This window comes from Lepidochelys kempii, chromosome 1 (assembly GCF_965140265.1).
Source record: "Lepidochelys kempii isolate rLepKem1 chromosome 1, rLepKem1.hap2, whole genome shotgun sequence".
Lineage (NCBI taxonomy): Eukaryota > Metazoa > Chordata > Testudines > Cheloniidae > Lepidochelys > Lepidochelys kempii.
Genome location: NC_133256.1, coordinates 49,578,765 through 49,601,599, shown reverse-complemented (window position 1 = coordinate 49,601,599; position 22,835 = coordinate 49,578,765). Strand labels below are relative to the sequence as shown.

General features: G+C 41.7%; 1 protein-coding gene across 6 annotated transcripts in view; it reads right to left on the bottom strand.

Moving 5' to 3' along the window:
• NBEA (neurobeachin) overlaps positions 1-22,835 on the bottom strand; it is an 848,387-nt gene that overhangs the window by 469,061 nt on the left and 356,491 nt on the right. For all 6 annotated transcript variants that reach the window (XM_073341812.1, XM_073341823.1, XM_073341834.1 and 3 more), the window contains one exon: positions 1,054-1,492. In XM_073341812.1, coding sequence (XP_073197913.1) covers positions 1,054-1,492 — 439 coding nt within the window. The remainder of the gene's footprint in view (positions 1-1,053; positions 1,493-22,835) is intronic.

Here is a 22,835-nt window from a genome sequence, read left to right as displayed (position 1 = left end):
TTTTGTTTTCATTAATATTTTGTGGACAATAATTTAATCCTCTATTATGAGAATTTGTGTATTTCATACATCTGTAGCGGTTTTCCCATGTCATATTTTAAACCTGAAATATTTATTTTTGAAGTTCCCTCCGAATTTTTTTTTTCAGGATGTGGTTATATGAACCACAAGTAATATATTTCTAAAGCACTATTTTACAATTTTGCCACACATCAGAACTTGTGCTGGATTGTTTAATTGATTCTTTAACTGATTCTTCTGATTATCTAAATATTTTAGAGGAGAGACTAAAACAACCACATCATACTGGAAAATTCAGTCATGTCAATGTACTTCAGAATTAGACTCTTGCATAGGTTTAGGATGAACACACAATACAAGTAACTCATTTTTGCAGAATGTTGTCAATTGCATCTCTCCACACAACTCCTATATTAAGACTCATGCAGCTGGTGTGGTTGCCTCAAATTAAGCTACATTAACCAGTAGTGCGAGCATTTTCAGTCAAACATGAGAAATAAAAAAATTATGGCTCACAATTTAAAATGTGTTCCCTTCAAATATAAAAAAAATTGGGCTTAAAACTTTAAAAATGAAATACAGGAGTCAGTCTCAATCTTGTTCTTATTGACATATGCACACAATCTGGCATGACTGATTTCACTACTGGAAGAGGACTGGTACGACAAACATTTGGAAGCATTTTGTTGAGACTTCACACGGCCAGTCTCTTGTCTATAAACAGACTTTTTTTCCCATTCAAAATATGGTTTTAAAAGAGAAAAAAGTTTTATTACAACAACAGTTCTTTAAAACAGGCTTGTTCTTCCAGCACCAATTACAGTTTTATTTGGTGCTTAGAGAGAAAAACAATGTGAATAACTTTTGCAGATGATATATGTTCTGGTTTTAGTAATGCCATGAAGAAGTAAAGCAACAGTATTTTCTTAATACTATCTAATCTGAGTTCACATTGGACTATCAACATGTTAACAAATAAATACTCCAAATCTCAGTATTACACAACATAAAATAATTAACTCAGCCATATACCTGTCAAAGGAGTGAAACTGCATGGGAAGAATTGACTGAGCTTCCCTCTTCAACGCAGGATCTGGGTAAGGGATAGGATCAGGACCACACTCTGCAATTTCAATAGGGGCTGCCACAAGGCTTTTTAGTATCTCCTTGACATTCATGCCTTTGCTTTGGCTGATGCTGGATATGGAAGGTGCAGGCTTCAGGATTTCACTGGGACTTTCTGTTAAGCTTTCCTGAGATTTCTTTACCTCAGAAGACAAAGTAGACAATAATTCACTCATAGCATCAGGGCCTGTGCTTGTCTCTAAGTCTGTCCCATTTAAGATGCTGGGCATCTGCTCCTCTCCAATACCAGAATCTGTATGAGGAATGGAGCTTTCCAGCTGAATATCTTCAACTGGTGTTGGTGTTTCTTTTTCCTTCATATTCTCTGGAAATACAGCAGGAGTCTCTGTAGCGAAAAAGGGTTATAAACAATATTTAAAGCTTAGTCTGGAGTTGTATAACAAATATATATCATTGAAGCTTAATAAGATAGAACCTATCAAGTCTTAAAAGCATATAAATCTTAACAAATTAACAACAGAGAATCCAACCCTGCAGAAAGCCATGGTGCATACAAAACTTTCATTGGTTTCTATAGACATTTTCTGCACAGGAAAGGCTGCATAATTGAGCCCAGAGTTGTGCTACATAATCTCAGTGACATTTTAAAAAATACAACCCACTCCTTATAAAGTTATTAAATGGCAGGACATTGCATACTAGAACATAGCTTGACACATTTATTGTGGTAGTCTAAACTCACTACTCAGCTACAAATCAGATGTCAAAACATTAATTTACGTATTTCCAGTGTCCATACTGGTAATATATGTGCAAAAAAGCTATGCTATTTCACAGCTTTAAAATATCTTCAAGTGCTTAATTTTCTTCTAAATGGAAGTTTAAATTGTCCTGAAAGCGGTAGATCTATTAAGTGTCTAGCCTTTCTAGTATCCTAGATAACATATATATGTGAACCAATGCTGTGAATCCTTCCTGAGTCTGTAAACAAGATAGACAAATAATAGCTCAAAACTCCAATAGGGTTTTTTGGCACATCTTGAGAGAAGAAAGAACACAACTTTGAGATCCCAGGTTGATTCAAATCCCAAATATCAACAGAAACTGAGGGGATGGGGGAAGTGAAATCAGTGGAATTTTGCAAAATGTCAAGGGACCCTATTAATAATGTCTTGCAAATGTCTGCTTTTATCAACTATTTACAATGAAATACACAGACAACAACTTCACTATGAAAGCATAGCAATCTGACGGTCCCATTGGAATTCAGCTAGAGCTGTGAAGACCTGCCTCAGATGGTCAATATTTTGGATTACTCTTCAGGGAGATGCACATTGTGGTTATCTTTTCAATGCCAAAAAGCCTGAACTCAAACTGAATATTTGTTTATTTATAATATCAATTTATTTTTATTAAGGACACTTGACATAAAAACCCTGAAGGTAAAATTTGAATAGCCTGTATATAAATTATGGCCTCATATGTATTTGTTATTTGTATTTGCCTCTGTGTTTCTGAGAAAATGGTAAATCTGGTTACTTTGGAAGATAATGTGCTCCAGTACATGTAAATAAAATTCTGCTTTACTAAGGGTTCTAAATAAAATATTTTTTAACAACATAACTATCAGAAATTGTATGGTAACAGTTTAGGACTTGAAATTGTAATAGACAAGTGGACTATAATGTCAAAAATTATTACAGTATATTAGGTACAAATATATTTTATCTTTATATATATATTCTCTCTCTCTCTCACACACACACACACACACATATATGTATTTACATTGTATATGTGAACTGTATACAATATATTTATATATTATACATACATGCCTTTGAACTAATTTCAACTTAGAATAATTCATATACACTTGTATACCAACAATGTTATACACCATATATTGGCAGATGACCTCCTGAGGTCTCTTCCAACCCTAATCTTCAGATTCTATGAACTGCAAACCCTAGAGAAGACCCAAGGGAAATAATCTGTTACTAGGAACACTGTTTTCTTCTTCTAAATGTTTCATGCACTCCCCATTACACATATATACTTTCACAAACAGAATGACATGTCTTTTCCAAAGTGGATACCAACCCCACTTTTTGAATCAGAAAGCAGAAACTGGAATTATGTACTGCAAAGCTGACAGCCACTTGAAAAGATATATCCCCATTACACACTCATCCTTTACTAGTCCACAGAATATTTATCATCATAGATATCTAGCATGATAGAGTTTAGAAAACGTAATCAGATCAGCGACATGATCTTAATGGATTTTTTGAGACTCAGTTTCCCCATACAAAAATAAGAAAGATAATTCTGGACTGGAGGGAACAAGGGGCTTTTGACATCCAGTCCAAGAACACTGTTGCTCTGCTTAAGCCGAAGCTGCTTTATTGGTTTCCTATCAATATCCTGCTCCTTGGGAAGACGAGTGGGTCAAATTGACACAATCTGGAGCGGAGACCTACAGTAAATATTCATGTTGACTAAATTCTGCAGAGGAAGAGACAGTGACTATATACAGTATCGCTCAAAAGTAGACACACTAAAAGATGGCCCACAGTTCGAATGTTTATCTGGTTTACAATAAAAATCCATAATCTACATGTACAAATTTAGGGAATTTAGTGTTATGATATATTGCTTCCTGTATAAAGGAATTTCTCTGAAATTGCAAAATTTCATACATACAGTTTTCAGCAATCACCATGGGGTTATTTTAAACAAAGTAAAAATGCCTGTTTATTCTCTCTCTAAGCAAAAGTCAAGCCCCAATGCTAGTGCACTTTTTGAGGTTCAAACTGAAGGGCGAATTATACTTTAATCTGTCTTTGTAATGGCTAAAAATTTCTAGTCAGATATATAGAATTTTGATATGCAGCCATTACAACATACTAGACAACCACAAAACTGGGAAATGTTAAGATTCTAACTTAAAATTACTTATTCCTCCAGGTAAAATTTACGACAAATATACCACATTTCCTACAATATCTGAAAACAAAAGAGAGCATTAAAAAAGTTAACTTGCCCCCATTTATTGTCCCCATTTACTTCAGACAATTGGTAACATTTCCACTCTAAGACTAAATTTGATTTATTTATGAATGCAATCTAGACCCTGATCATTAAACTATAATAATTATGGATTGTTATTTACAATAATTTAGAAATAAGAAAAACACTTTCAATAAAACCACTGTACATACAAGTATATTAAAAACTATTGTACTTCCAATGAGATCAAACTTTTATCCTCTGATTGCATTAAACCAACTGATCAGAGTTATCATTGATTTATCATTATGAACAGTAATGTCTGCATAAGAGTTACATTTTATAATATTTCTTATTGGGTGTATTAAAGCTATTTTCCAAAATATCACAGTCCCAATAAGTAATATACGTTAAATGCGCCAAAGTTGCTTTTTATTTGTGGCCACTCTGCTCGCTGCCTCTGCCCACAGGCACCACCCCTGCAGCTCCTATTGGTCATGGTTCGTGGCCAATGGGAGCTGCAGAGCTAGAGTGCAGGGCCAGGGGGTGGGGGCGGTACGCAGAGTTGCCTGCCATGCCTCCACCTAGGAGCAGCCAGGACAGGCCGCCACTTGCGGAGAGCTGCCCAAGGTGAGCAATGCCTCGGATCCGACACCCTGCACTGCCTCCCGTGCCCCAACCCACTGCCCTGAGCCCCCTCCTGCACCCAAACTCCCTCCCTCTTAGTTAACTATAATTTTTCACTTAGCTGTCCTCCCCCATTCTCCCAACATGCTAGATAAAACAGCTTTTACTGTATTTACATGCCAGATATGCCAAACATTCATATATGGCCCTTCATGCTTCAACCACCATTCCAGAGGACATGCTTCTACGCTGATGAAGCTCACTAAAAAATCATGCATTAATGAAATTTGTGAATGAACTCCTTGGGGGGGAGAGAATTGTACGTCTCCTGCTCTGTTACCCGCATTCTGCCATATTTCATGTTATAGCAGTCTCAGATGATGACCCAGCACGTGTTGTTCGTTTCAAGAACACTTTCACTAAAGATTGGCAGCTCTGCACACTGCCTCCATCCTCGCTCCCTCCACGAGTGCTGACTCTGCAGCTCCCAGCCCATTGGCCAGGAACTGTGGCCAACAGGAGCTAGAGGAGGTGGTGCCTGCAGACGAAGGTAGCATGCCTGCAGAGTTCCCTGGCCCCGCCTCTGCCAGCAACAGCAGGGACAGGGCACCGCCCGAGGTGAGCCTCCCCACAAGTGGCCCCCCCCATCCCTGCTGTTGCTGGCTGATGTAGGCATGGCCAGCAGCTCTGCATGCTGCCTCCGTTCCCCCTCCCTGAGCGCTGCCTCTGTGGCTCCCAGCCCATTGGCCGGGAACCGTGGACAATGGGACCTGAGGGATGGCACTGGCTGCAGCTCTGCGTAGGAGCCTGAGGGGGACATGCCACTGCTTCCTGGAGCTGCTTGAGGTAAGCGCTGCATGGAACCTACACACACTCACACATCCTGTGACCCACCCCACTGCCCCAGCCCTGATCCCCCCCTCATCCTATGAACCCCTTGGTCCCAGCCTGGAGCACCCTCCTACACCCCAAACCCCTCATCCCTAGCCCCACCCCAGAGCCTGCACCTCCAGCTGGAGCCCTCACGCAACCACCCCCACCTCCTGCATCCCAATCCCCTGCCTCAGCCCGGAGCCCCCTCCTGCCCCCTGCCAATGTCTGTCACTAACTCCAGTAATTTTGTCAAATGTCCATCGTGCAACATGGTGGTGCTAACCCTGCATGGATGAGTGTCCTCTGGAAAGGTGGCTGAAGCATGAAGGGACATATGAATCTGGCACATACATATCTTGCAACACCAGCTACAAGAATGCCATATGACACCTGTTCTCACAGTCAGGTGACGTTGTAAACAAGAAATGGGCACTGTTATCTCTCATAAATGTAAACAAACTTGTTTGTCTGAGCAATTGGCTGAACAAGAAGTAGGACTGAATACACTTGTAGGCTCTAAAGTTTGACATTGTTTTATTTTTGAGTACAGTTACTTTTTGTACATAATTCTACATTTGTAAGTTCAACTTTCATGATAAAGAAATTGCAACACAGTACTTGTAATGGAGGAATTGAAAAATACTATTTATTTTGTTTTTTACAGTGCAAATATTTGTAATAAAAAATAAATATAAAGTGAGCACTGTATACTTTGTATTCTGTGTTGTAATTGAGATAAATATATTTGAAAATGTAGAAAACATCCAAAAATATTTAAATAAATGGTATTCTGTCATTAACAACACAATTAATCGTGCGATTAATCACAATTAATGTATTTAATTGCTTGGCAGCCCTATTAGAAAGTTTTTAAGATGAATTACAATTTATACACAGGACCAAAGAAACCAATTGATTTACCTATAGCACTTCATGTAAAGCTTTATTACATTCCCATTGATTTTCTTTCATAATACTTTTGTCTTCTATGGACTGCAGGAATGGAACAAAGAGTATATCTTTTCACACAATGCAGTCAAATTATATTTATCCAATCCTCTTAAATTTATAGAGTGGGTGCTCTTAGAACAGAAGAATCTTGAGTACTCAACTCATCTTAGCTAAATGAGAAGTTAAACATGAACAGCAGCAAAAATATAACTGATTACATCTGTCTATTGTTATAACATTCTGACAGCCAGCTTGTAAATTTTCAACAACCCTCATCAGTTTTCTGTAGCATTAGGCCATGTCAGTAGACAAAGCAGGAACATTACTAGACCTAGTGATCTTAACCCTGTCAGAAGTTGGCAGTTGGATACCAGATGCCTCTTTCTTACTGTTTTTCATTGTAACTAATGAGTTCACCTACTACATTATGGAAAAAATATGGGCTTAAGTTAAGTAAATGACATGATGTCTATGTGGTGACCTGATCTGTCACATTCCTTCCCTAAAATATCTTGTTTTACTGTGATTTATGAAGTGCATTGCCATTTTTTTTGCCTATTAAGTTATCTAAATAGTTCTTACTATTTAGACACTTTAAAAATAGTGTAAGAAACAAACATATAGCCTTCCTATTATTACAGACATGAAAAGTATATTCATGAAGGTAATATATAAGGTTTTGCTATTCCAACAAATTGACATTAAAAAGACAGTCTGCTTTTATCTTTACCCCACGCTTCCCAATCCTAAGTAATTAATCATTTGTATAAATTACGGGAACTCATTTTGGATTACTTTGCCACATTTATTCTGTTTCTTTTATTACATACAAAATAAAGTTCAAAGTTTGCAAAAGTCAAATATTTGAAAGCAACAATTTTAAACTGCTAATAGTAAGGCCAAATCAAAATAGTTGTTCATGAAGCTAGCAAATTCAACTCCCCAATCCATAGGCGGCAGGTATCATAGGCTGGGGGAGGCTGTGCCTCCCCAAACAGCCAGGAATGGCCCCCACCAATGCTCCACCCCCAGGCTCCCTCTGTTGCTATGTGGTGGTCCCAGCTCAAGCTGGGGCCACGCCACCTGCCCTCCCAGCACTCCAGGGCTGGGGCTGTGCTGCCAGCCCTCCCAGTGGGCTGGAGGCGCTAGCCTGGCAGCTGCGGTGGCAGGGGCTCTCTGGGCTCTGGCGTGGGGTGGGCGCAGAAGGGGCAGGGCCTTGGGTGGAAGGCTAGCCTCCCCCAGCCGGCGGTTCACGCGCCGCCAATGCCCCAGTCCCACAACTATCCCGATACCATATGTCAAAGTCCTGTTGCAAACCACGGAGATACCAGAGCTCTTAAAAAAAAAAAGTCTACTTTTTTTTTTTTTTTTTAAATAATGGAAAGTGTAAGGCAGCCTTAACAGGAGAGTCGTTGCCACTCTACCATAGTTAAAAGCAACATAGTGACATTTTGTTTATTAGAATGTCCATTAGCCCTTCTATACCCACATAGAGAGCACCATCAGTGAATGGTTCCTGGTCTTCTGGTCACAAGGAAAGAACTCTAAACACATCCCTTTCCATTGTCAAGTACCAGGTACTTTTCTGTACCTGTAGAAGAAGCAAGACCACCACAGAACAACTACACCTACCTACTTTGTTCTTAACCTACAAAGGACACAAGTGAATGACTCAAAATTACATGTGAAAACATGTGGAAAGGGATTATGATAACAACAAGTGGAATTGTGACAGAAACATGCAAAGCAAGTGAACACAAAAATAACAGAAAATGACAATGGAACAAATGTCTAACAGAGAGCTTTTATCCAACGTGACAAACTACTCCAAGTCCACTCTTATTCATCTCTCAGTTCCCGGTACTGGAAACTTCATTTTGTATCATAGGCAGAACTTACAATGGGGAGTGGTGAGAAATCCTTGCTGTCTGGCCCTAGTCTTAGCCTGAGCAAGTTGCTGCACCTGCTGATCAGTCTGTACTGATCCTGTCACTGGCAGCTAGGCTTTCCATGTGAGTTTAGTATGACTGTTTGCATGTGCACCACTTATTAGACATGATTAATCTTTAGCTCCATTTATTGAGACCGTCCTCATTCGCTCTCTCACTTTGGCTTTCTGGGCACTGCTATGTGACTCATTTTGCTTTTTATTCTAATTAGATCTCATTTGCTGCTGGGCCTATTTAAATAATTTTTTTCTTTGCTAACTGAAGGATAGTAGGGACAGGGAAGAGGAAAGGAAGAGCCCACTTGATTTACTTGGCTACTTTTATTTCTTTTGCCTCCTCCACAGGCTGAACATATGTTTTTTCACAATTCTCTCTGGACTCAGGCAGACAGGAAAGAAGGCCCCATCTATCCTGAGTTAAGAACCGTATTAACCAAGCCATTTCTGCATAACACAGCTCCTACCCCAGTGTAGATGGGGTCCTCAGTTTACGTATTCAAAAACCCCAAAACTTGACTCTTCTTTGCAGTGAGGAATAATTTCAAACAAGTATACATGGGTTGCAAACCATAAAGGTGGTGTTCAAGGGAACTTTCCTGTCTTTACCAAATATTCACTAAATAATATTTTTAAGCATCTGCTGTTATGGTACCTGGAACACTGGACAATCACTTAAAACATGATAAAAAGAACATAAAATTTAAGGAACGATATAAAAGCCAAACAATGTGCTCATTAAAATACAGATAATGGGGGTATTTTCCAGTTGTTAACAGCTACTGGAAAAAAATGTTTTTTTACTATCTCATTTCCTCCCTCGGCATGCCTTCCCCCGCATTCTCTGCAGTAGTGCTGCCCAGCCTTTTCCACCAACAGCATCTGCTAAGACATCTATACACCAGTTTTGAACACCTACCCCTGGTTGCCAAACTAAACAGCAAAAGATTTCAAAATGTTTCAAGGCCTACAGGTCAATGGAGAAGTAGCAATAACTGCAAGACACAGGGAAACTGAATACACAAGAAGAAAAGGAGTACTTGTAGCACCTTAGAGACTAACCAATTTATTAGAGCATAAGCTTTCGTGAGCTACAGCTCACTTCCTCAGATGCATATCGTGGAAACTGCAGCAGGCTTTATATATACACAGAGAATATGAAACAATACCTATTCCCACCCCACTGTCCTGCTGGTAATAGCTTATCTAAAGTGATCATCAGGTGGGCCATTTCCAGCACAAATCCAGGTTTTCTCACCCTCCACCCCCCCACACAAATTCACTCTCCTGCTGGTGATAGCCCATCCAAAGTGACAACTCTTTACACAATGTGCATGACAATCAAGTTGGGCTATTTCCTGCACAAATCCAGGTTTTCTCACATCCCGCCCACCCCCATACACACACAAACTCACTCTCCTGCTGGTAATAGCTCATCCAAACTGACCACTCTTCAAGTTAAAATCCAAGTTAAACCAGAACATCTGGGGGGGGAGGGGGGAGGAAAAAACAAGAGGAAACAGGCTACCTTGCATAATGACTTAGCCACTCCAAGTCTCTATTTAAGCCTAAATTAATAGTATCCAATTTGCAAATGAATTCCTATTCAGCAGTTTCTCGCTGGAGTCTGGATTTGAAGTTTTTTTGTTTTAAGATAGCGACCTTCATGTCTGTGATCGCGTGACCAGAGAGATTGAAGTGTTCTCCGACTGGTTTATGAATGTTATAATTCTTGACATCTGATTTGTGTCCATTTATTCTTTTACGTAGAGACTGTCCAGTTTGACCAATGTACATGGCGGAGGGGCATTGCTGGCACATGATGGCATATATCACATTGGTGGATGTGCAGGTGAACGAGCCTCTGATAGTGTGGCTGATGTTATTAGGCCCTGTGATGGTGTCCCCTGAATAGATATGTGGGCACAATTGGCAACGGGCTTTGTTGCAAGGATAAGTTCCTGGGTTAGTGGTTCTGTTGTGTGGTATGTGGTTGTTGATGAGTATTTGCTTCAGGTTGCGGGGCTGTCTGTAGGCATTTGCTCAAGAAACTTCCTGAAAAAGCACAAGATCAAATCCGCACAGACACACCCCTGGAACCCCGACCTGGGATATTCTATCTACTACCCAAGATCCATAAACCTGGAAATCCTGGGCGCCCCATCATCTCAGGCATTGGCACCCTGACAGCAGGATTGTCTGGCTATGTAGACTCCCTCCTCAGGCCCTACGCTACCAGCACTCCCAGCTACCTTCGAGACACCACTGACTTCCTGAGGAAACTTCAATCCATCGGTGATCTTCCTGATAACACCATCCTGGCCACTATGGATGTAGAAGCCCTCTACACCAACATTCCACACAAAGATGGACTACAAGCCGTCAAGAACACTATCCCCGATAATGTCACGGCTAACCTGGTGGCTGAACTTTGTGACTTTGTCCTTACCCATAACTACTTCACATTTGGGGACAATGTATACCTTCAGATCAGCGGCACTGCTATGGGTACCCGCATGGCCCCACAGTATGCCAACATTTTTATGGCTGATTTAGAACAATGCTTCCTCAGCTCTCGTCCCCTAAAGCCCCTACTCTACTTGCGCTATATTGATGACATCTTCATCATCTGGACCCATGGAAAAGAAGCCCTTGAGGAATTCCACCATGATTTCAACAATTTCCATCCCACCACCAACCTCAGCCTGGTCCAGTCCACACAAGAGATCCACTTCCTGGACACTACAGTGCTAATAAACAATGGTCACATAAACACCACCCTATACCGGAAACCTACTGACCGCTATTCCTACCTGCATGCCTCCAGCTTTCACCCTGACCACACCACACGATCCATCGTCTACAGCCAAGCTCTGCGATACAACCGCATTTGCTCCAACCCCTCAGACAGAGACAAACACCTACAAGATCTCTGTCAAGCTTTCTTACAACTACAATACCCACCTGCAGAAGTAAAGAAACAGATTGATAGAGCCAGAAGAGTTCCCAGAAGTTACCTACTACAGGACAGGCCTAACAAAGAAAATAACAGAACGCCACTAGCCGTCACCTTCAGCCCCCAACTAAAACCCCTCCAACGCATTATTAAGGATCTACAACCTATCCTAAAGGATGACCCAACACTCTCACAAATCTTGGGAGACAGGCCAGTCCTTGCCTACAGACAGCCCCGCAACCTGAAGCAAATACTCACCAACAACCACATACCACACAACAGAACCACTAACCCAGGAACTTATCCTTGCAACAAAGCCCGTTGCCAATTGTGCCCACATATCTATTCAGGGGACACCATCACAGGGCCTAATAACATCAGCCACGCTATCAGAGGCTCGTTCACCTGCACATCCACCAATGTGATATATGCCATCATGTGCCAGCAATGCCCCTCTGCCATGTACATTGGTCAAACTGGACAGTCTCTACGTAAAAGAATAAATGGACACAAATCAGATGTCAAGAATTATAACATTCATAAACCAGTCGGAGAACACTTCAATCTCTCTGGTCACGCAATCACAGACATGAAGGTCGCTATCTTAAAACAAAAAAACTTCAAATCCAGACTCCAGCGAGAAACTGCTGAATTGGAATTCATTTGCAAATTGGATACTACTAATTTAGGCTTAAATAGAGACTTGGAGTGGCTAAGTCATTATGCAAGGTAGCCTGTTTCCTCTTGTTTTTTCCTCCCCCCTCCCCCCCCCCAGATGTTCTGGTTTAACTTGGATTTTAACTTGAAGAGTGGTCAGTTTGGATGAGCTATTACCAGCAGGAGAGTGAGTTTGTGTGTGTATGGGGGTGGGCGGGATGTGAGAAAACCTGGATTTGTGCAGGAAATAGCCCAACTTGATTGTCATGCACAATGTGTAAAGAGTTGTCACTTTGGATGGGCTATCACCAGCAGGAGAGTGAATTTGTGTGGGGGGGTGGAGGGTGAGAAAACCTGGATTTGTGCTGGAAATGGCCCACCTGATGATCACTTTAGATAAGCTATTACCAGCAGGACAGTGGGGTGGGAATAGGTATTGTTTCATATTCTCTGTGTATATATAAAGCCTGCTGCAGTTTCCACGATATGCATCTGAGGAAGTGAGCTGTAGCTCACGAAAGCTTATGCTCTAATAAATTGGTTAGTCTCTAAGGTGCCACAAGTACTCCTTTTCTTTTTGCGAATACAGACTAACACGGCTGTTACTCTGAAACCTGAATACACAAGGAAATACTATATGTGAGTTGTAGAAATTCCAGCAAATAGAGGGGAAAAAAAAAGAGTACTGACACCAGTTTTGTTTGTAGTTAAAAACCTATATGAATACAAGGTAAGGACAAATAACAGCACACATTTATTGTGAACTCTATTTCCCTTGCTTTTGTAGGTTTATGTAATAGCCGGCATGTGCAACTTCAGAAAATACTTGTATGATGTGGAAATAATTTTGCAGATTCATTAGGGAATATTTTTTGGGGAAGTAAGATGAGGGAAATAGGGAGGAATCCAGGGAATGGTTCTCAATTATTTGGACAATGATATTGTCTCCACAAACCTTTGGTGAAGGAGGCTAGTTATAACAATGACCTCTTTGAAGGGCTGGGAAACCTTGCAAGTTAAACAGTTTCTGAAGCGCTGGGCTGGGAAACCTTGCAAGTCAAACAGTTTATGAAGAACAGCCTTCATGCAATGTTGAGATAACAGAGATTTCAGACCGTGTGAACCATGTCCACATTACAAGGCTAGAGATTTAAGACAGAAGTATGTTGTGGATCTACTATTGAAGCTGGCACTTTTCTGGTTGAGCGAGCCACAAGACATTCAGGTACAGGGACAGCAATTTTGTAGCTTCACTAGATGCATAAGTATTATCCACTTAGACAGCCTTTGGATCAAGATGACTTGAGTCTCAGATATTTCTGCAAAGACAAGTAGTCTGCTGAACTTTCTAAGATATTTAGTTCTGTCTAAGAAAAAGCCAATACTTCAAACATTCACAGTGCGTAGTTTCATCCCACCAGTCTGCTAATAGGACTTTGGGGAAAAAAACAAACAGTGATATGGACTGAGGTGAAAATCCGATTAATTTTCTGGCAAAAAATTGGGGGTGAGATTTATGTACCACTTGTCTTTGTGGAATATTGTATAAGGTGGTTAGCCAATGGTATCTGCAACTCCAAGATTCTCGTGGGTGAGGCAATGTCCATTAAGTGGTACAAAGAACAAGAACATCTGGGTTCAAAAGGCCTTTCCATGATTTTATTCATCACCAAATTCTAGTCCCAAAGATTATTGGCTACCAGATGGGAGGGAACCAAAATTTGTTAAGCTCTTTATATTTTCCCTTCTCAGGATGACAGACACTATGGTTCTGAAGAAGTGCATCTGAAGAAGTGGGTTTTTTACCCAGGAAAGCTTATGCCCAAATAAATCTGTTAGTCTTTAAGGTGCCACCGGCCTCCTTGTTGTTTTTGTGGATACAGACTAACACGTCTACCCCTAATACTAGACACTATGGTTCTCTTTCACAAGGACATAGTAGGAAAAAATATCAACTAAGTAAATCTTTAGAGTAGCCAGGGATAACTTTGGTTACACCAGAGACAGGGGAAACCTATGATCATTAGATCTGGACAGGAAACTATCTGGAGAAAACTTTTCAGGCCAGTTCTATTTAGTAGCATAACACTTCCTAGCACATGGCTTTCTGGACTCTATCAAGACTGCCTGGATCTCCTCAGGTAATCATAAAATGTCTTGTCCTAGAAACCCTGCAGCCATACTGTCAGGTTAAGGAACCTGAGATCTGGATGTTTTTCTACGGACAGCAGATCTTGACACAGAAGAGAGTGAATGGATGATCTTTGGACAGAAACCAGCAACTCTGAAAATCATGCCAGCTTGACTAAAAATCATTCTGAGTCTGTCCTGCTAAACATTTCCTAAGTATTCTGGGGAGGAAAGAAAACAGAGAAAAAAAGCATAAAGGAGCCCTTTTTCACAGCATAAAATAGATGCATCTGATATACTGTGAAACTGCATCAGTTCTCAAGTAAAATGTGGAACACGTGTTTTGACTTGTAGAAAATGTGTTCATGTCCAAATGACCCACCTTGCAACTAACAAACATGCCACTGAAGATCTAAGTGACTGCTGATCTTCATCTTTCCAGCTTCAGGATTTTGGCTATGTTTTGGGGAGAGGGGGCACTTTTCTCCAAATACTGCATTCCAACAGACTAATTGCCTTCTGACACCACTGAAGCACCCAAACTCTCCCTTTTCTCCCTATTCTATTAAAGTGATACGTGAGACCCACACTGTCTGAAAATCTGTGCTGGCTACTCTCTGATCTGTAGGAGAAAGTAATGCCCTGAACTCTAGCAAGTTATATGCAGAGATCTAATTCCTGAAGCTTCCAAAAACCATAGGCAATTAGAGTCTAAATTTTCACCCCAATTTAGATGAGAAGATATGTACCTATCACCATTTGAGGAACCATCTGAAAGGACAGCCACTACAAGACATTCTCAGTCGAAGTCAACCACAGCATAGAGTCTTCCAGCTGCTAAAAGGGTAAGTTACCATATCTGAGATAAGAATCTTTGTTTTTTGTACCAGATGCACAAGGGTTGCTCCCACTAACTTGCAAAGGTGGTGACAAAAGGCCACTATCCAGCCTATTGCTCTCAGATAAAATGTCACTGGGTCTTTTCGCTTGGACCACTTGGATGACATCATTTGGATGAGCTCACAGAACCTGACTTGAGTTAGGACAGAGCCCTGGTAGGTTCTAGGGTGGTCTCTATAAAAGTCAGAACCAAAATTGAGGCCAAGATAGATTTCTTTGCTTACTTGCAGATTAAGAGATATGAATAGGGGAACTCATATGATTGAAGTGAAATACTATGCTCTAAGATTGAGGTCTTTTGAGTCAGTTGCCCAGATACAAACACACTGGAAGGATCTAACAACATAGATGAGCTGCAATCCTAGGCGAGCACTTGGTGAATACCTTGGGGGCTGCTGTCAACCCAAAAAGTACTATCTTCTGGGGGCAGTGGTCATGACCCACAATGAACCTGAAGCACTTCCTGTGCCTTTGCCTTATTGAAAATTTACATGCTAAGGGACAACTAATGTCATCATCTGAACATCGCTCAGTGAAATCCCAGATTGTACAACAATGGAAACAGTGACTCCCTCCAGATCCACTTTAAGAGACTCATAGGCTCATCACTCTGAATTTGCCATGGCTGAAGATATGTCCTGACCAAAAAGTGACTTCCTAGTTCACATTATGCAGAACAACATGATTGACATCCTCCTCCTGCAAGAAACTGAACTGCGGCCTTAGGCGGAAAACAGTGAACAGCTTGGTGAACAGCGGAGAGGCTAACAGAGGGAGTTTCCCTGGGATCTGTCCGAGAGGAGGTACATTAAGTGCTGCATTAGGGGGGCTGTGCTGGTGAGTATCTGAGTGTCTGTTGCAGGGACAGTTTGTCAGTTTGACCAGATGCTTGATTTTTTAAAAAGTATGAATTGGGAGTGCTTTGTTCCAGGTGAGCCTTGAGTGGGCCTGACTGTTTTAAAAAGGCAGTCAGCTGCAAACCAGCTGAGCAGAGAACAGCAGAGAGGCTAACAGAGGGAGTTTGCCTGGGGAAAGCCCACTGAGGCTTTCATCTTGCAGGCTTCTATGAGTAGTTACAACAACACCCGAGGAAGCTCTTAGAAAGAAGGTAATATGCATGGTGAGTGTTCAGCTGTTGTGACCTGCACAGGATGTGACATGTTTGTCTTTCTTCCACAGGACAGAAGCAACTTTGTTTGTACAAAGTGCAAGCTGGTCTCCATATTGGAAGAGAAGGTTCAAGGTCTGGAAAAACAAGTATCGACCCTGCGTTGCATAAGAGAAACTGAAGATTTCCTGGACAGACGTCAGAATATGCTTCTACAGGCACAACATTCTGAAGATTCAGAGCAGGCTGCGCAGCGGGGACAGAAAGATGGTGAAGAAATTTGGCAACATGTGACCTCCAGAAGAAAGGGGAGCGTCCATGTACCAGCAATGCAGATACAGGTAAGCAACCATTTTCATGTTCTCTCCACATATGAATAATGCGGAGAGTGGACTAGATGATACATCTGAGGGAAGGGAGAGAGGGAGACTCCGCTGATCGGAAGGCATGAGATGCATTGTCTTAGGGAACTGAGTTCCACGACCACTGCTCCCAAGAGAAGGAGGAGGGTGGAGGTGGTCAGGGACTCCCTCCTCAGGGGGACTGAGTCTTCTATCTGCCACCCCAACCGGGAAAACCGAGAAGTCTGCTGCTTGCCAGGAGCTAGGATTCACGATGTGACGGAGAGACTGCCGAGACTCATCAAGCCCTCAGATCGCTACCCCTTCCTATTTCTCCATGTGGGCACCAATGATACTGCCAAGAATGACCTTGAGCGGATCACTGCAGACTACGTGGCTCTGGGAAGAAGGATAAAGGAGTTTGAGGTGCAAGTGCTGTTCTTGTCCATCCTCCCTGTGCAAGGAAAAGGCCTGGGAAGAGATCATCGAATCGTGGAAGTCAACAAATGGCTACACAGGTGGCGTCAGAGAAAAGGCTTTGGATTCTTTAACCATGGGACGGTGTTCCAAGAAGGAGGAGTGCTAGGCAGAGACGGGCTCCACCTAACGAAGGGGGGAAGAGCATCTTCGCAAGTAGGCTGGCTAACTAAGTGAGGAGGGCTTTAAACTAGGTTCACCGGGGGAAGGAGACCAAATCCCTGAGGTAAGGGGGAAGTGGGATACCGGGAGGAAGCATAAGCAGGAGAGCTCCTGCCTCATACGGAGAAAGCGGGATCATCAGCGAGTTATCTTAAGTGCCTATACATAAATGCAAGAAGTCTGGGAAACAAGCAGGGAGAACTGGAAGTCCTGGCACAGTCAAGGAATTATGATGTGATTGGAATAACAGAGACTTGGTGGGGTAAGCCACATGGCTGGAGTATTCTCATGGATGGATATAAACTGTTCAGGAAGGACATGCAGGGCAGAAAAGATGGGGGAATTACATTGTATGTAAGAGAGCAGTATGACTGCTCAGAGCTCCAGTATGAAACTGCAGAAAAACCTGAGCGTCTCTGGATTAAGTTTAGAAGTGTGAGCAACAAGGGTGATGTCCTGGTGGGAGTTTGCGATAGACCACCAGACCAGGGGTATGCAGTGGATGAAGCTTCCAGCAACTAATGCAAGTTGCTAGACTGCAGACTCTGGCTCTCATGGGAGACTTCAATCACCCCGATATCTGCTGGGAGAACAATACAGCGGTGCACAGACAATCCAAGAAGTTTTCGAAAGTGTAGGGGACAATTTCCTGGTGCAAGTGCTGGAGGAACCAACTGGGGCAGAGCTCTTCTTGACCTACTGCTGACAAAAAGGGAAGAATTAGTAGGGGAAGCAAAAGTGGATGAGAACCTGTGAGGCAGTGACCATGAGATGGTCGAGTTCAGAAACCTGACACAAGGAAGAAAGGAAAGCAGCAGAATACGGACCCTGGACTTCAGAAAGCAGACTTTGACTCCCTGAGGGAACTGATGGGCAGGATCCCCTGGGAGAATAACATGAAGGGGAAAGGAGTCCAGGAGAGCTGGCTGTATTTTAAAGAATCCTTATTGAGGTTACAGGAACAAACCATCTCAATGTGTAGAAAGAATAGTAAATATGGCAGGCGACCAGCTTGGCTTAACAGTGAAATCCTTGCCGATCTTAAACACAAAAAAGAAGCTTACAAGAAGTGGAAGATTAGACAAATGACCAGGCAGGAGTATAAAAATATTGCTCAGGCATGCAGGAGTAAAATCAGGAAGGCCAAATCGCACTTGGAGTTGCAGCTAGCAAGAAATGTTAAGAGTAACAAGAAGGGTTTCTTCAGGTATGTTAGGAACAAGAAGAAAGTCAAGGAAAGTGTGGGCCCCTTACTGAATGAGGGAGGCAACCTAGTGACAGAGGATGTGGAAAAAGCTAAAGTACTCAGTGCTTTTTTCACCTCTGTCTTCATGAACAAGGTCAGCTCCAAGACTCCTGCACTGGGGAGGAGGTGACCAGCCCTCTGTGGCAAAAGGAGTGGATCAGGACTATTTAGAAAAGCTGGAAGAGCACAAGTCCATGGGGCTGGATGTGCTGCATCTAGGGGTGCTAAAGGAGTTGGCGGATGTGATTGCATGGCCATTGACCATTATCTTTGAAAACTCAAGGTGATCAGGGGAGGTCCCTGACGACTGGAAAAAGGCTAATGTAGTACCCATCTTTAAAAAAGGGAAGGAGGGGGATCCGGGGAACTATAGGCCAGTCAGCCTCACCTTAATCCCTGAACAAATCATGGAGCAGATCCTCAAGGAATCAATTCTGAAGCATTTAGACGAGAGAAAAGTGATCAGGAACAGTCAGCATGGATTCACCAAGGGAAAGTCATGCCTGACTAATCTAATTACCTTCTATGACGAGATAACTGCTCTGTGGATGAGGGAAAAGCAGTGGACATGTTATTCTTTGACTTTAGCAAAGCTTTTGATATGGCCTCCCACAGTATTCTTGCCAGCAAGTTAAAGTAGTATGGGCTGGATGAATGGACTATAAGGTGGATAGAAAGATGGCTAGATCGTCGGGCTCAACAGGCAGTGATCAATGGCTCCAGGTCTAGTTGGCAGCCGGTATCAAGTGGAGTGCCCCAAGGGTTGGTCCTGGGGCTGGTTTTGTTCAATATCTTCATTAATGATCTGCAGGATGTTGTGGATTACACCCTCAGCAAGTTTGCAGATGACACTACACTAGGAGGAGAGGTAGATTCACTGGAGGGTAGGGATAGGATACAGAGGGACCTAGACAAATTAGAGGATTCGGCCAAAGAAATCTGATGAGGTTCAACAAGGACAAGTGCAGAGTCCTGCACTTAGGACGGAAGAATCCCAAGCACCGCTACAGACTAGGGACCGAATGGCTCGGCAGCAGTTCTGCAGAAAAGGACCTAGGGGTTCCAGTGGATGAGAAGCTGGATATGAGTCAACAGTGTGCCCTTGTTGCCAAGAAGGCCAATGGCATTTTGGTTTGTATAAGTAGGGGCATTGCCGGCAGATCAAGGGACATGATCCTTCCCCTCTATTCGACACTGGTGAGGCCTCATCTGGAGTACTGTGTCCAGTTTTCGGCCCCACACTACAAGGAGGATGTGGAAAAATTGGAAAGCATCCAGCGGAGGGCAACAAAAATGACTAGGGGACTGGAACACATTACTTATGAGGAGAGGCTGAGGGAACTGGGATTGTTTAGTCTGCAGAAGAGAAGAATGAGGGGGGATTTGATAATTGCTTTCTACTACCTGAAAGGGGGTTCCAAAGAGGATGGATCTAGACTGTTCTCAGTGGTAGCAGATGACAGAACAAGCAGTAATGGTCTCAAGTTTCAGTGGGGGAGGTTTAGGTTGGATATTAGGAAAAACTTTTTCACTAGGAGGGTGGTGAAACACTGGAATGCGTTACCTAAGGAGGTGGTGGTGGAATCTCCTTCCTTAGACGTTTTAAAGGTCAGGCTTGACAAAGCCCTGGCTGGGATGATTTAGTTGGAGATTGGTCCTGCTTTGAGCAGGGGGTTGGACTAGGAGACCTCCTGAGGTCCCTTCCAACCCTGATATTCTATGATTCTATGAAAGGTTGATTGCTTATAAGCAGCCAGTGTTTCTTCCTGAATTACTAATGTTCCAGCCCTGAAGAGCCCTGACATAATTCCAACAATAGTGATAGAACATGCTGCTAATATCTCACCAAACTTTCAACACAATTATAACAATAGGCTGGCAAAGAATGAACTCTTAACATACTCAGTGTAAGGCCTGGTTAAATCCAATATATATGTTCAATAAATATATGACTTTAACAAATGAGACAAACTTACTGCCCATTCCTGAAGGCAAAATTATTATTGTAATGTACAGTAGAGGAGACATGATGGATATAAAAAAAGCCTCCTCTTAAATATTTTGATTTACTCTGTATGTCCACCCATCCGCTCTATTTTAAGAATCTATACTTTTTTTTTTACACTCTTGCTACTTATATTTTATCTCAAGAACCATACTGCATATAAATGGCAAAACTAATCTTTTCTATGTTTGCTACCTGTCTTTATTTCAAGTGCCATATTTTGTACAAACAACAATATTAATCTTGTTTATATATCCTTTTTATTGCATAAAATTTAATATTTTTTAAATTGTCTGTATTGCTTTGTATGTTTTGATTTGCAAGCAGATGTGGCTAAAAATGAAATATCCTAATGCCTGCTATATAAAAAGGTGCTATAAATGCGGAACAAGAAAGTAATGAGGAAACAGGATTCAAATATATTTTAGGGTTTATTTTGCAGCACTTCTGAATTAACAGCATACAATTCCTTTTATAAAGGGTGGGTAAGTATGCCGGTTATGTCACAACTAAGATTATTAAATTAGCACACTGAAGTGACAAAAAGCTCACTGAATGATCCTGAAGTAAAAAAGATTAAATATATATATATATATATATATATATATATATATTATATTTATTTTTGGCAATAATGGGGAAACTTTATGGGAGGAAAAATACTGAAATTCAGGTTAGAAACATTTGAATTTGAAATGAATTATTGAAGTCATAAACTATGAAGATTCATAAATGAGGGACTGAGACATACAGAACTTTATCTAATAGATCACCATTTCTCAAATGCGTCCACCAGTGGCTTTTCTTGTGGCCACAGGCTCCTGGGCAGTGATAAGGCCGGGAGGAGCAGAAGCTCCTCACCTGGGGCCGCCAGAAGGGGTTGGGCCCTGCCTGCCTCTGGAGTCACAAATGCCAGAGGAACAGACAACTGGTGTGAGTTCCCTACCTTCCTGGAGCCAGTGGGGCGGCAGGCTCTGGGCACACAGCAGCAAGCTCCAGGTTTCGGTGCCATCCCCAGGCTCACCACCCCCCACGTTGCCCCAGCATCCGCTGCCGTCCCTAGTCCCCCACCCATCCCCCCATTGCCCCAGCCCCTGCTGCCGCCCTACCCACCTCCCCATCCAGGCCTTAATTTCTCCCTGGTTTGCTGGGGCTGAGCAAGTCTCTGCTGTGAAAAACAATATTTGTATGTTTGTTAATATGACTTTTCAGTGTCTCCCAGCTAGCTTACTACCTAGCAAGTCTTAATTATAAAAAAGCGCAAAAGAAACGACAAAAAAGACAAGAACATGCAGAGCAACTTATTTGTGTTGCGATTCCATTTTGGTTCAGTAAAAAATAAGAGACAACTGTACATTATTTTTATTATTGCGTCTGCAGACAAAACCCCACATAAATAAATAACAATGATTTGGACATGTATATGTGCATGTTTTTGTATTTGCTAAAGTTAATTAAGTATTTTAGGAAAAATTGTCAGAGCGGCCACCAGAAAGAATTGGTGACCACACTCCGAGGCCACCAAACATTGTTTGTGAGAATGCTTGATTGAAGGGTTTAACATTGTAAAGCACTTGGAACATGAAAAGCACCATATAAGTGCTAAGTATTCTTAGTGAACTAGGAAGTCATCCTATTCCTCATATTTTATCAGAAGTAGTTACAGAATTAATTACTATTTTTTCTTTGTATTTATCATTCTTTTTACTCTTTAGGTTTTTATCAGAGTGACACAGACAGCCCGATCATCAGATAAAGTATGGTTGTATCCATTCACTTTTTGCACTTCCACCATAATGTGCACACAAGTTGGGAAATTCACATGCACACTTGGCTACAAATGTACCTATTTAACTTTGTACATATGCAAATCCCTTACATTTGAAAAACATAGTCCATGCATATGCATATTTTCTATCTGAAAAACCAGCCTGTATTACAAAACATTTGCTGTGACTGCAGAAACTGTCTCTCTCCAGAATAGCACAGTACAGCAATCAACAACACACAAAATAAAACTTTACATTATATACAATATAAAGGTTTACATACAAACAAGAAGTGAAAGAAAAAAGAAAAGGAAAGGAAGAAAAGGTAGGGGGTGTGAGGAAAGGGGGCACAAAAAAAGTAGTACTGAAGATTTAATTTATTCCCTGTATGCAATATCTTTAGAATAGGTCTGATTTGTTTTCATAACTAAAGGAGGTATTGTTGCAGCAAGAAGAAAAAGAATAAGCCCAAACCAAAAACATTCAAAACTTCCTTCTCATCTCTCTCTACCTTAACACTAATTTTTTGTTTACCTACTATTAATTAATTTAGTAGGTGTCACTGAAAT